We start from the raw sequence: 12,873 nt of genomic DNA, 5'->3' as shown, positions 1-12,873 counted from the left end.
ATGGCTGCCACAACTAATCGAAAATAATTAATACCTACTTTTTTAGTTTAATTGATTTGGAAAGCTATACAAAACAAATTGTTGTGTTTTTTTTGTAATAGACAATAAGAAAATGTGTGAAAATTTTGATTTCCAAACGTAAAATAAATTAATAAATTAAATAAATTCTGCACTTAATTCCTCACAGCTAAACATTGGTAATATTTTGTCTTTTAAAGGTGTCTGTACAAACCTATTTGTTTGGGGTACAATGTTGTTTGTGTTTATTAGTTCTGCTGAGTTTTGCACAAACAAAAGACTATATTAATATATAAAGTCATAAAACAAAAACAAGCCAGAACAATTCAGGCTGCCAAAGTAGTTATTTGTCGCCCTCTGGTGGCTGTAGTTTAAAACGACACACTTCTGTATTCAAACGAAGGGAATTCTTTTTTATTATTATTATTATTAATAATAATAATAATAATTCATTCTGCCACATATTAAAATTAATCGAATAAGATTTCTATTGTTATTTTAGAAGAAAAATAATTTTGTTAAAAAAAAAGTACAACGCTTACCCCTTTATGTCGATAAGCCCAGCACACGTGCGTCTCGTTTACTGCGTCATCACGTTCGCCGGTAGTCAGTGACGTACAGCAAAATGTCGGTGTCCTTGTTAGAATGGGGACCCATTTGTTAGCCGATTTACTGTGAAGAATTGCGGATTATTCTCACTGGTGTCTGGTTTTTTTTGTGGATTTTCCCTACGCATACATGATAAAGGTACGTGTTACGTTTTTATTGCAGAATAGGAGTGTTGTGAAAAAGTCCCTTCATAGGTGGGGACCTCGAGGGGGTCTAGTTGGAAGTAGGAGGTTAGCTTAGCCAAGTTAGCCGGAATAAAACCTGGTTGAGTTATTCTTTTATCACGTCTAGTTAAACTTACCTACATTTTTCTCCAACTCACGTCATACCTCCTGCTTTATGTATATTTACCCACTTCACTAGTTCGTTTGGTTGTTCAAGCTAACTGGAAGCTATTAGCAGCTGGCTGCCTCGTTAAGCCGCTAATCTTTCTATTTTATTTAGTTTTAGTCGCTAGAAAATCAGCAGTATTTAGCTGCGGGACGTGCGTTCGCTTTACACAATTACTCTTCCAGTAATAAAGAGTAATAAAGAGTTAAAAATTTAAATGTTGGCAAAGTTTCACACTAAGTAATAAAGTTATCATTTTCTGTCGAGGTTTATTCCAACTGATAAATTCATGTAAATGAGAAATTTGTTGTTTTTCTGTTGTGGCAAAAAATAATTAAGTTTGTTCTAATTAACCTGTTTTTTTTCATGAATCAGTTTTTTACTTTGTAAAATTTCAGAAAACAGCAATAACTGCTACACACACATTCAAATGCACATAGTGACGTGGGTTAAAAATATCCTGCTAAAATGTAATGAACTGAAAGTGACAATAAATAAAATAAATAAAAATTTGTACATAAAAGTAGCGTTTCAGTAAATGCATCTCGTTATGTTATGCCAGTGCTGAAATAAAGCTGTAAACAAGTAAGCTCTGCATTAGTAACATGACTCTTTCTCCTTCAGTGTTTATAAATAATATTTAAATACAACCAAATTCTGAACAAGAAATTTGTAAATAAAAACTGAATGCAATGATTTGCAAATCTCAATAATCCACATTTTATTCACGCTGGAACATTATAAACATACTAAATGTTAAAACTCAAAAAAGTTGTATAATTTTAAGGAAAGAAAGAAGTAGGGACTTTTGAATTTGCTTTTGACGTTGGGATGGGGCTGTATTTCTTTCTGTGAAGCCTCTCCTCCTCTTTTACCAACAGTCTGTAAACATCTAGAGCTGAGGAGAGCAGCTGCTGGAGGTTTTGTCTCACTGCGTTTGAAATGACCTGTGGTCCAGAGGAGACAGCAGAGGTTCTGGATGGTGTTCACTCATGGCTCCTTCTCTGCCTGATAGAGCTTTAAGCAGCATTAGTGGATGGTACAGTGAGCTGTGATCTGTGGAAGTGTTCCTGAGTCCAGAACAGAATCAGAGCTGGTTTTAATGCTCACGACTTTCAGCCTTTTGTCCTTTGAGCTCACAGATTTCTACACATTCTTGAAATCCTTTTATGATACTATGAACCGTAGATGATGGGATATTCAAAGTCTTTACAATTTTCCATTGAGGAACGTTCTTCTAGAATTGTTCCATTACTTTTAGACACAGTTTTTCAGACTGGTGAAACCTCTGCCCATCTGTACTTCAACGAGGTTCCGTCTCTCTAAAAGCTCTTTTTTTATACTCTGTCTTCTTTCTGACCTTTTTGTCAGTTAACTAATTATTTGCAAAACGCTCCTCCAGATGTTTCCTTTTGTTCTACTTAGTTTTCCTGCCTTTTGTTACTCTTGTCTCAACTTTTTTTGAGACGTGTTGTCGCCATCAAATTCAAAATTTCATCTCTTTCCAAAAAAACTACAATTTCCTAGTTTCAACATTTGATATGTTTACTATGTTTCATTATGAATGAAATGTGGGTTTATGAGATTTGAAAACCGTTGCATTTTTATTTTCGTTTTACACAATGTCCCAGTTTCTTCAGAACTGGAGATATATTCAGTAAAATCTAACCACGTAGCAATTGTTCTGTATGGTGATCAAAAGAAGACTGAGGTACAGCTGACTCTGATTCTTGTCGATTGGACATTAGTGTGTCTCAGATTGACCGTCACTGTTGAAGTTGTTTTTCTTTTTCCTTTCATTTTAAGAATTGGTGAAGATAATCCTCTCTCTGTTCATTAAGCAGTCCAGTGCAGCGGGTCCATCCACCTCCTCCCCACAATCAATGAAGGACTCCAAGGAGAACTTCACTGGCCAATCAATTCTGGACCACATCAAGCCATGCTGGTACTGGGACAAGAAGGATCTCGCCCATACCCCGTCTCAGTCGGAGGGCCTGGACCCTGGCACGGAGGCTCGGTACCGGAGGGAGGGAGCCCGCTTCATATTCGACGTGGGAACCCGACTCGGCTTGTATCCTTGAGTGGTTTCCCTTTTGAAGTTAAATTGGTGCCTCTTGCTTCAGCTTTTCCTGATTAAATGCTAACAAATGCCACCAAAGTATACAAACTCTGTAGAATTTATTGACAAAAATGGTGTGTGATGCTGCAAAGTTAATCACCTTCCTTAGAATTTCTGATAAATTGTCGATCATCTTTGATAAACTTGAAAATTAAAATGTGTGAATCCTTGACTGTCGGCAGACACTATGACACACTTGCAACTGGCATCATATATTTCCATCGCTTCTATATGTTTCACTCTTTCAAGCAGTTTCCAAGATATGTAAGTTCAGTTCATTTTTATGCCTCCCCCCGCTTCCTTTGAGTGTAAACCTAGTCCAGGTGAATTATGAATGTTGGGACTTGTGTTTCAACAGGTGACAGGTGCCTGTTGTCTCTTCCTGGCTGGAAAAGTGGAGGAAACCCCAAAGAAGTGTAAAGACATCATTAAAACAGCCCGGAGCTTGCTGAACGATGTGCAGTTTGCCCAGTTTGGTGATGACCCGAAGGTACCGTTTCTCTCATTTAGCCTTTTTATTATTTTTTAACCTTTTAACCTTCTTCTGGACAACACATTGCACTATAGGCCCAAAAGTTTAGTCACTTGCTCTGTTGTAAACAAGAAAATGTTTATAACAGCTAAAAAACTGGAAAGCAAACACTGATTTTTGTGACATATTGAGTTGGGTTTAAAGCTGTTTGTTAAATATTAAAAGCTTTATTGTTTATTTGTATGTGAAGGTGTGCAGCTGAGAAGCTGTAGCATCCAGTTAAACAGCTTTCCAAGCTGGTTATTTATGTCATATATTTAGTTTTAGTGAAGGTCTGAGTAGAAAAGAGCAGTCAAACAAAACATCTGCAGTTTCTTTTTCTTGTGTATTTTAGTTGCTGATGCTCTCAAAGATCAAGTATTTCATTTACAATTTTCAGTTTTTGACAAACTAAATATAAAGAAAGCTACTAACAGATAGTGTTTTGGGGTGTATTTTTGCGGGTGAGATGGATTTTGGGACCTGATTGAACTTGTTTTCACAGGAGGAGGTGATGGTGTTGGAGAGGATTTTGCTCCAGACCATTAAATTCGACCTGCAGGTGGAGCACCCCTACATGTTCCTGCTGCGCTACGTCAAGCAGCTCAAAGGTGAGAGCTGACAAATGCTGCACCACAACCGCAAAAATAAACTCTGGCACGTAGAGAGAAAAAAAAAAATAAAGAGCGGGGTGTCGTTTTGTCTCGTTGTTTTAGGGGAGAAGAATAAAGTGTGCAAGGTGTTACAAATGGCGTGGACATTTGTCAATGACAGGTGAGAAAAGTGCTCCCATCTTTCATACAGGATGTGTTTTGGAAAATGTAATTAACAGAATAATATTTAAAGCTTTATTTTCTAACGTTTTGCTTGTCACATGCTTACAATAAATATGTTCTAATAAATCAATGTTTAGTATCTAGGATGTCTCATATGACAAAGTAGAGGCCCGGTGGTAAAATGGCACCCATTTAAAAGAACATTTTCTGCATGATGAAGGGGGAAAAAAAACAAGAAATAATTTATTTCTTCCAAAGAATCATATTCTTAACAAAATTGTGGTTTTGTTTTCTTCTGCAGCCTGTGCACCATGCTGTCTCTGCAGTGGGAGCCAGAAATCATCGCCGTGGCTGTGATGTACCTGGCAGGCCGCCTGTGTAAATTCGACATCCAGGAGTGGACGGCCAAGCAGTCGTCACGCCGCTGGTGGGAGCAGTTCGTCCAGGACGTCCCCGTCGAGCTGCTCGAAGGTGCTTGTCGCAGAGAATTTGCCCCGTTTTGTTTTTATCAGGATTTATTTTCCGCTCAGCCTGAAATGTGTCCTGTCCTCCAGACATTTGCCACCAGATCCTGGACCTGTACTCCCAGGGCAACAAGCCCATCCCGCAGCAGATACAGGAGAAGGAGCGCGCGCCAGCTCCGCCCATCCCTGCTCCCCCGGCACCACAGGGACAGCCCCCGGCCAACAACCCTCCTCCCCCACCGCCAAAAAAGACGTCTCCACAAGGTGGCAGCCCGGCCCGCCAGCTCAAACGCTCACATGTAAGAAATCTGCTGCTTCTCCGAGTTTTAAAAAAATATATCTATAAATACAAAATGTAAGAGATGATACAACTTCTCTCTGTTTTGTTTCAGACATCTCCGAAAGAAGAACCGAAGGCTCCAGGTAATCCAGTGTTTCTCACAACACTAAGCTGTCAAATGATGTCTTTAGATTTTAAATCATTTAAGAACTCCATGTCAGATAAAGTTTACTCAAACACACAGAGTACATTCAGAGCACCTTGGATTAGTATTTTCTTGGCAGCTTGTTGAGTTTTGTAAACATCTAAGCATACGCAAGTCACTTAATGCGTTCTCGGATCATTTTTTAGAACAAGCCGGGTCAAAGATTCCCAGACTGGAGAGCCCCATGCCCCCGCTGCCTGCTGCAGCTCAGCCGCCCCCAGGTAAACATTCCTACGTCTGCTATCCACCACCTTTGACTTGTCTCTAACTCTGAATGTAGGTAGAAAGGTTTAGAAATAAATTTGAACTTGAAGCCCAAAAGGACCTGTAATCACCCCTCATTTGCAGCTGAAGCTTATGAAGCAGCTCAAAATCTTTAGTCTGCTTACATAATCACAACTCGTCTGGACAACACATGCTCCTAAACCATCCCAGACCAATCTGATTAGTGTTTAAGCCTGAAATGAGCCCTCCTGTGCAGCTGAAGCCTGTTGGCTTGGAGCTCGCTGTTGTTTTAACATGATGTTGGAAGAAGAGAATGAATTGATTTTAAATGTGTTTCTTCAATGTCCAGCCCCTCCCACAGAAGCAGAACCAGGAAATGAAGCTGCTCCTCCACCTCCACACGCCCCACCTCCACACCAGCCCCCTCCCCTCCCCCATCGGCCTCCTCCTCCTCCGCCCTCCAGCTACATCATGTCCACCACCAGCTCCTACATGTCTGGAGAGGGCTACCAGAGCCTGCAGTCCATGATGAAGACAGAGGGTCCTTCCTACGCCCCCATGCCGCCCACCTACGCACCCCCATTACCCCCATACCATCCACACGTGTACCCGCCTGCTACGGCACCGCCTCCAGGCCCCCCACCTCCTCCCTCCAGCTACCCACCGCCCAGCTTACCACCAACCTATCCACCGCCAGGCTACAACAGCTACCCCCCGCCGCCGCCTCCACGTATGCCGCCAGGACACGTTCCCCCTCCGGGGCTCGGGCTTCCACCCGCTGGGTATCCTCCTCCACCTCCTGTGCCCCCAGGACAGTCACAAGTGCCACTGCCCCCTCCACCTGGAATGCCTCTGAATCGTGGGGGGTGGATGAGATGAGAAGCCACAGTCGGAGGGTCGACAAAGCTCTCCGGAGACTGAACACAACCAGGAAGTTGTTTTTCTGGTTCAAACTAAGAGAAGCGGAGTTTATTTTTCTGTGAACGAGCAGCTGCTGGGGGTGTAAAAGAAGAGCCATCAGCAAAGGAGCTTTAAATTAAAAGGAACCTTTTTAGTGTCGTGAGAACCAGAGAGGTCTTGACAGCGCCCATCTTCAAGGTTTTGTAACAAGAGTTTATGGTACAAATGAATATAAGGACCATATTTTTCCTTTTCTCTGTCAGACATGCTGTCTCATTAGTTGAATAGCAATGAAATTTCCTGTTTTACCTTAACATGCAAGTGGGTAAAAGGTGAACTCTAGTAATCTCTTTTTTTTAATCATTTTATGTGTTGCAGCTCTGCTTCATTTTCAGTTTTTTTCCTCCTACCTACATTCCCGCAGTCTCCCTAGGGGAAAAATAATAATAAAATGATGGTCAACTATGCCTTTGTAGTTTAAAACATTACTTCATTTACCCTTTTTAGAACACTGGAGTTGTATTGCAAGACTTTTATGCGACTATTACACCTTTTTATTTTTTATTTTACTCATTTTTCCCTTGTTTTATGATTCAGTAAAGTGTCCTGCAGACAGTATTAACCAGATTTCAGAATAAAACTCCTGTTGTGAAGTTAAAACATGTCGACAACTGGACAGTTTTATAAATTTAAAGGATCTTTTCATTTCAGCGGATGGTTTCTAGAGCTTCTAAATGTGCCTTAGTCAGGCCTGTGTGTGTATCCCAGCTCGTAGCTTTGATTTAGATCACAAACAGTTGTCACGACAATAAAGACCTACTTCTTTTCCAGCTCTTCAACCGATTTGTGGGTTTTCAGTCCACGTAGGTGAAAAGTAGATAATCAGGTTGTAGTTGGATTTCTTCTGCACAGCAGTTGCACCTAAAAGCTTCATGTGCCAGTAAGTCTAAAATACAAAGTCTTATCTGGTGTTTTGAAAATAAATAAATTGGGCCAATCAATGGAATTCTTATGGCCGTTTTGTTTTTTAACCACTTTCTTGTTAAATTTTAATATGAACAAAATTTTTAGGTCCTAAAATATTAAAGTAACCAGCCTCAACAACCTTTTCCAAAAACACTAAAGAAAAAGCAACCTGTAAAAGCTGCCAGATTTAGGGAAATGTTTTGAATTACGTTGTTTTACACCATTATCTTTAATTGGACTCATGTGCAGTACTTTCACTTACCAGCAGAGGGCAGTCTAACTCATCCATTTGCTTCCTTTTTTGAAATAAGACATTTCACAGCATCATTAAGCAACTTGTTTATTTTTTTCTTCTTCAAAGATTTCTAAAAGTGGCCTATTTCATAAATTGTTCACCTGCCAAATCTTGATCTTATCAGTAAAGTTCATGAGAAAAGGTTACAGTCATGCTATCTGCTACAGGAATACACATGGATGCTGCGGATTATGGGGATCTGGACTGGGGGTTTTAGCATAAAAGGTGGAAAAAGGAGCATTAACAATGTTTACAAAACAGTCGGGTTCCAAATCAAAATGCACTGAAACGAAACGTGGCACATCTAAAATCAAATGCCACCTATTAGATATTCAAAATTGTACCATGGCTTCAAATCGGTTCCTAGAAAAAAGGACACTTTTAAGAAATAATACTTTTTTTTCCCGCTTTTCCATCCATTTTTTAGGAGAACAGCCTCGGAAATGTTCTAATTTGGAACAAATATCACTAGAGATGGGAGAGAGCAGGCTGTCAGACACTGAACAAATCAGATAAATTGGGAAAAAAAAAAAAGATTGTTCAGTTACAGGTTTACTCTCCGATCTCTATTTTAGACATGGCAATAAATACGCTGACATTTTGACATTAAGAGTTACTCGTTTAAAAATGTTTCATGGTGCGGAGACATGAAAGGGAAGACGTACTTCGTTAAAAAATAACACTCTGCATAAACACACCTGCTGAATCCACATCAGAAAAGGTCTAATCTGAAGAAAAGTGAGCTTTTTAATCTTAGGAGATGAGTACAAAAAAAATATATATTAGTGCATTTAGTATAGTTCAAAATATTATTGCAGTTTATGGGACGTGCCTTCTTGTATGGATTCAGAAAATGTATTTGCACTGTGTTGTAACCAGGGTTCAACAGCCACACGAATGCTACAGCTGCAAGAAAGTCATCCACACACACACACACATACAGGCATTTATGGTTCATAAGACCAATGTGACTTTTTGGTGGTTTACGAGGACCCACTTTTGCCAGCATCTGGTCAACACAAAAACTGTCTCACACACACACAGTCAGACAGGTGAAGGTAAAGCTGTAGCCCTCCCAACCTGAGAAAATGATTGTCAAGCATGCACACAGCATACAGTATTTGTTAGTTTCCCAAAGTGATTAAAATATCTGTAAATGAGCCGAATTAATGGGTAGAATCAGCCTGGTTTTGATACATTTTCATAGGTTTACATAGATAAGGACTGATAATAATCGTTCATCTGGAAAATAATCATAATAAAAAGTTAATACCAAAAGCAAACCCTGTGTAAGGTCCAGTTTTGTGTGTTTTAAAACTGAAATATTGATCGCATGGCCACGCTAGAATACAAAAAAAAAAAAAAAGATAAATCAACGATAACAATGAAGTACTGCTATGGTTTTATACAGAATATACACACGTTAACAGTGATCCCTAATTATTCATAGGCTTGTCTTATAAGCAAAAGGCGCTAGATCACAGTGGGTTTCACTTAGTTAACATTTACAAATCCTAGGTAATCATTGACCACTAGGGGGCGAGGATGGCAGGAGCAGGGGTCTCTATAGGGGGTATTATCAAAACTGCCACACTGTTGGCCCTCTCGTCGCAGCGGCGTGCGGACAGATCTCCGTCAGGTCTGTGCTTGAAACCATGTTGCACTGCTGGCTTACGGCAGCGCAGCGATGCTACTCGAACGGCTAAAAAAGGAGGGCGTGTTTGTGGTTGTTAACAGAGGGAGGGGGTCATTGTGTGGATTCAAAAACCAAAAAGGAAAAAGGGGGTGCATCAGTGAAACTAGCTGCCAGTTGTCAACTCCACCTTTTGACAGAAAAAAAAACAAAAAAAACTTGTAAATTTGTAAATTACAGAGTCCATTCTGAGGCAGTCCTAACAGAGTGTGTGTTTTGAGGGACTCCTGGGTGTTGGGGAACGTGGCGTGACGGTTCGTGGAGGCAGTTAGCGAGGTGGTGTTTTTGGTGGCGAGTGCAGATCCTGACGTGCTTCGCGGGTCTCGCTGCCACGCTACAGCGGCCCCTTGAACTGGTTCCCGGAGAGGTGCTGTCTGATGGACAGCTTTGATCCCGCGGCATCACCCAGTTTTCGCCACACCACCTGCAAGCAGAAAGACGAGCTGAGTGCGGAAAGAAAGGCGCCGATATCTGAAGGACTAAAAAAGAAATCTAAGTCGGTTCCCCGACAGTGAGAGCTTCAAATATTCCCACTGTGACTTTGAGCTGCAAAGACTGCACACATACATATGATAGCATACAGCGAAGCTACCTCTGCGCTCCTCTCTGTGAGGCTTTTCTCTACCACTGAGTGAGAGGGGGGCCCCTGGGGGACCCCGGTGATATTACAGAGGCACTATTGTAGTGCTACCCAGATTCCTGGCCTGTCACATACCTCTGCAGGGCCCTGATAGCCAAACTTTCTTTCTCTCTCTAATCAGCGGACCTTTTATTCAGGACAAGGCCTTTTCAGCACCGACACAGAGCGAGGTGGAGGGAAATGAGGGGCAGCGGACAGAAGGGCCGGATCAGGGGAGGCTGTGTGGTGGGAGGAGTGCTCTTTTCCCTGCCGTTCCACTTTAATTGCTTTGACAGCTCAACTATGAGCCTCTGCTGAGAGTTTCCAGTATGTTGAGCTGGCTTTGGAGCAGGGGGAAGGATGGGGGGGTCAGAGGTACAGTATGCCCAAAAATGCGCTGCAAGCATCACTCACAACTGAACGAGTGAAGTGATTACTCACTTTACCTCAAAAGGACGCAAGTTTCTATTTATGCTAGATACAGGAACTCAACTCACTGTTAACCTTTTGTATTTAAAGCTGTAGCTCAGATCTTTTGTTGTGGGGTTTTGTGGAAAGGCTGTGAACTGCCAGTGCCTTACCTGCAGAAGATAGCTCTTTGAACAGTCTTATTTTGGAGAAATAATTAGTTCTGAGCAGACAGTCATGCTAACAGCTAGTTCAAATGGGGCCAAAGCACAAGTGGTTTCTTAAAACAACTCCAGTCTCAAAAAATTCACTAAAACACTATTTTACCGTTTAATTGCTGCCAGTTTTGTATTACACTGTTATTTATTCTATGGTTATTTAAAATGATACATATAAAACACATGATCCAAAATGGAGGATGTTAAGGGTACTCAACCAGAGTGACGGCTGGAAAAGTAAGACAGTGTAAAATAATTTTCAAAAAATCTAACTATAACTATTTTTTGTTTGCTTTTCTAGAGTCATAGATTGTTTTTCTACCCTAACCCCAAACCTTTTACTGTTTTCCGTCACATGAATGTTACTGGTACCGGACAAACCCAACTTCAGTTTAAACAACCATCTAACCCAAAAGTCACACTTTGAAAAGGTTTATGAAATAGCAAGGCATGTTTGGTCTTGTTTAATTGTATTAATAGTTCATAACCTTTCCACAAAACCCCACTTCAATAGATCTGAACTATACCTTTAAACTTTACTTCACTAAGTCTATTCTTTTTATAGAATAAATATGGAAAGCCCTCTGCTTGTTTGTGCCACTTTTTAGAAGCAAGAATTGAAAATAAAGTCTGGAAACAAAAATGTTTTTCCGCCCTCTCTTATCTTTTTTCCATACTTATTCAGACCTGGAATACTAAAAGCAAATTCCATGCTTTTCCATTATTTTAAGACAGTGTAGAAACTCCAGATTCAGCAGTGATGAGGAATGATGAGAGATGCACCAGAACATAAGAAACGAGCGACTTTCACGTCTTTAAGGAAGACTTTTGCTCATCTCAGGCAGACAAAACCAAAACACAACACAAAGTCCCAATTGTTCATCTTGTTTTTCCCCTCAGAAAATGATTACAACATGCAGAAAATTAAATCTGTCACAAAGAGACCGGGAGACGTGAGTGAAGAGCGGCTGTTGCACTTACGTTGCACATCTCTCGCACAATGGCCTTCTCTTTCTCACTGAGATCGTCCTCGTAGTCCTCCGGAGCCTGCTTGTCCAAATTCTCGTGCACCTCCAGCACCTTGAAAGGCACAGAAGAAAGACCGTTTCCACGGATACAGGGAGACAGAAAGGACTGAGCCCTCTTTTAGGGATAGTTATATGAAACAACAACGTTTCTAAAGAAACCCAACACGTCATATATATTTTTTTCTTTTAGCCAAAATAAAAATATGGAACTTTCTTTTTGTATTAATTTATGACAAAGCTAGACTCTTATTTTGAAGAATATCTATAACGTCCATTTTGAAACCTAGAAGGTAAAACTTCTTCCTGTTTGTATTTTGTTTAGTTTTTTAAGACCTGCTGAATATTATTATCTTCAGTGACTCAGAAGCTGCTGAGTCACTGGTTGCCATGGCGATTCTGGCCTATTTAGGGGAGCAGAGAGAGGAGGGAAGCGCACAGCATGATGCTTAAGCAGACAGGAATGCAAACTTAAAACTGAGCCTCAAACAAACGGTCGCTGTGAAAAAAAGTATGACTTGTACCAAAAATATTTTTAAACCGTGAATTGCACAAACTTGTGTTGGCCATATATGTTTTCTTTTAGTGTATAGTAATTATGTAGGAAATATGACATGTTAAGGAGTCTCTTTACTTCAACTTTTAAAGAGTAAATTCAGAGCTCAGAAATAATGGGAGTCAATTAGAGCTGATGTGTGCACTCTGGATTCTGGAGGGATTCGAGAATAAAACAAGTCCTACAGTAGTGAGAAACATACTGAGTTAATGGCAATAAAACATTTATGTTTTGATGTATAAACTGTATAAAAAGTGGAAAAATTGTATGAAGAGTTTGTTTGCAAAATCTTTGGAAAACCTAGACAGTCCAAAAGTTGATCATTCTATGGCAAAATCTTCAAAAATCCTAAAACCTAGACCCTGATTGTGTATAATTTGTTAAAGTGTCAGAATTTGGTGAAGTCCAACTTCTCCTGATCCATTTAAGCTTTGAATGGTGTAGCTACTCTGAAGTACGGCTGAGCTATAGAGCTTCAAAGAAGCCTGGGTTTCCTTTTCTTTCTTGTCTACACGATAATATGTATCACTATCACAAGTCAGGGCACACTTTTCCTGTTTGAGCGACATGTTTTGATGTAAGTTTCTGCATGCAGTGAATCAAAACTGGCGACAGAAACTGAAAAAATAAAGGCCCTTTATGGCACCCTTATTAAA

General features: G+C 40.3%; 2 protein-coding genes across 6 annotated transcripts in view; one reads left to right on the top strand and one right to left on the bottom strand.

Annotated features, from left to right (window-relative positions):
• The first annotated feature begins 615 nt into the window (after positions 1–615).
• ccnk (cyclin K) lies at positions 616–8,277 on the top strand. 2 transcript variants are annotated; one of them, XM_017409180.3, is made up of 11 exons: positions 616–765; positions 2,802–3,028; positions 3,259–3,340; positions 3,435–3,566; positions 4,093–4,198; positions 4,304–4,361; positions 4,665–4,834; positions 4,918–5,126; positions 5,220–5,250; positions 5,459–5,533; positions 5,887–8,277. In XM_017409180.3, the coding sequence occupies exons 1-11, from the start codon at positions 757–759 to the stop codon at positions 6,414–6,416; spliced, it is 1,629 nt and encodes a 542-aa protein (XP_017264669.1). In that variant the 5' UTR covers positions 616–756; the 3' UTR covers positions 6,417–8,277. The 2 variants fall into 2 exon arrangements, with proteins under 2 accessions (XP_017264669.1, XP_017264668.1); XM_017409179.3 differs by having other exon boundaries at positions 2,799–3,028.
• The window catches only part of ccdc85cb (coiled-coil domain containing 85C, b), a 52,656-nt gene continuing 47,509 nt past the window's right edge, over positions 7,727–12,873 (bottom strand). For all 4 annotated transcript variants that reach the window (XM_037981597.1, XM_017409182.2, XM_017409183.2 and 1 more), the window contains 2 exons: positions 11,618–11,716; positions 7,727–9,815 (listed from right to left, as the gene is read on the bottom strand). In XM_037981597.1, the coding sequence (XP_037837525.1) occupies positions 9,726–9,815; positions 11,618–11,716 (189 nt within the window). In that variant the 3' untranslated portion in view covers positions 7,727–9,725. The remainder of the gene's footprint in view (positions 9,816–11,617; positions 11,717–12,873) is intronic.

The sequence above is a fragment of the Kryptolebias marmoratus genome, linkage group LG19 (genome assembly GCF_001649575.2).
Source record: "Kryptolebias marmoratus isolate JLee-2015 linkage group LG19, ASM164957v2, whole genome shotgun sequence".
Lineage (NCBI taxonomy): Eukaryota > Metazoa > Chordata > Actinopteri > Cyprinodontiformes > Rivulidae > Kryptolebias > Kryptolebias marmoratus.
This window is presented reverse-complemented; position numbering and strand designations above follow the sequence as displayed.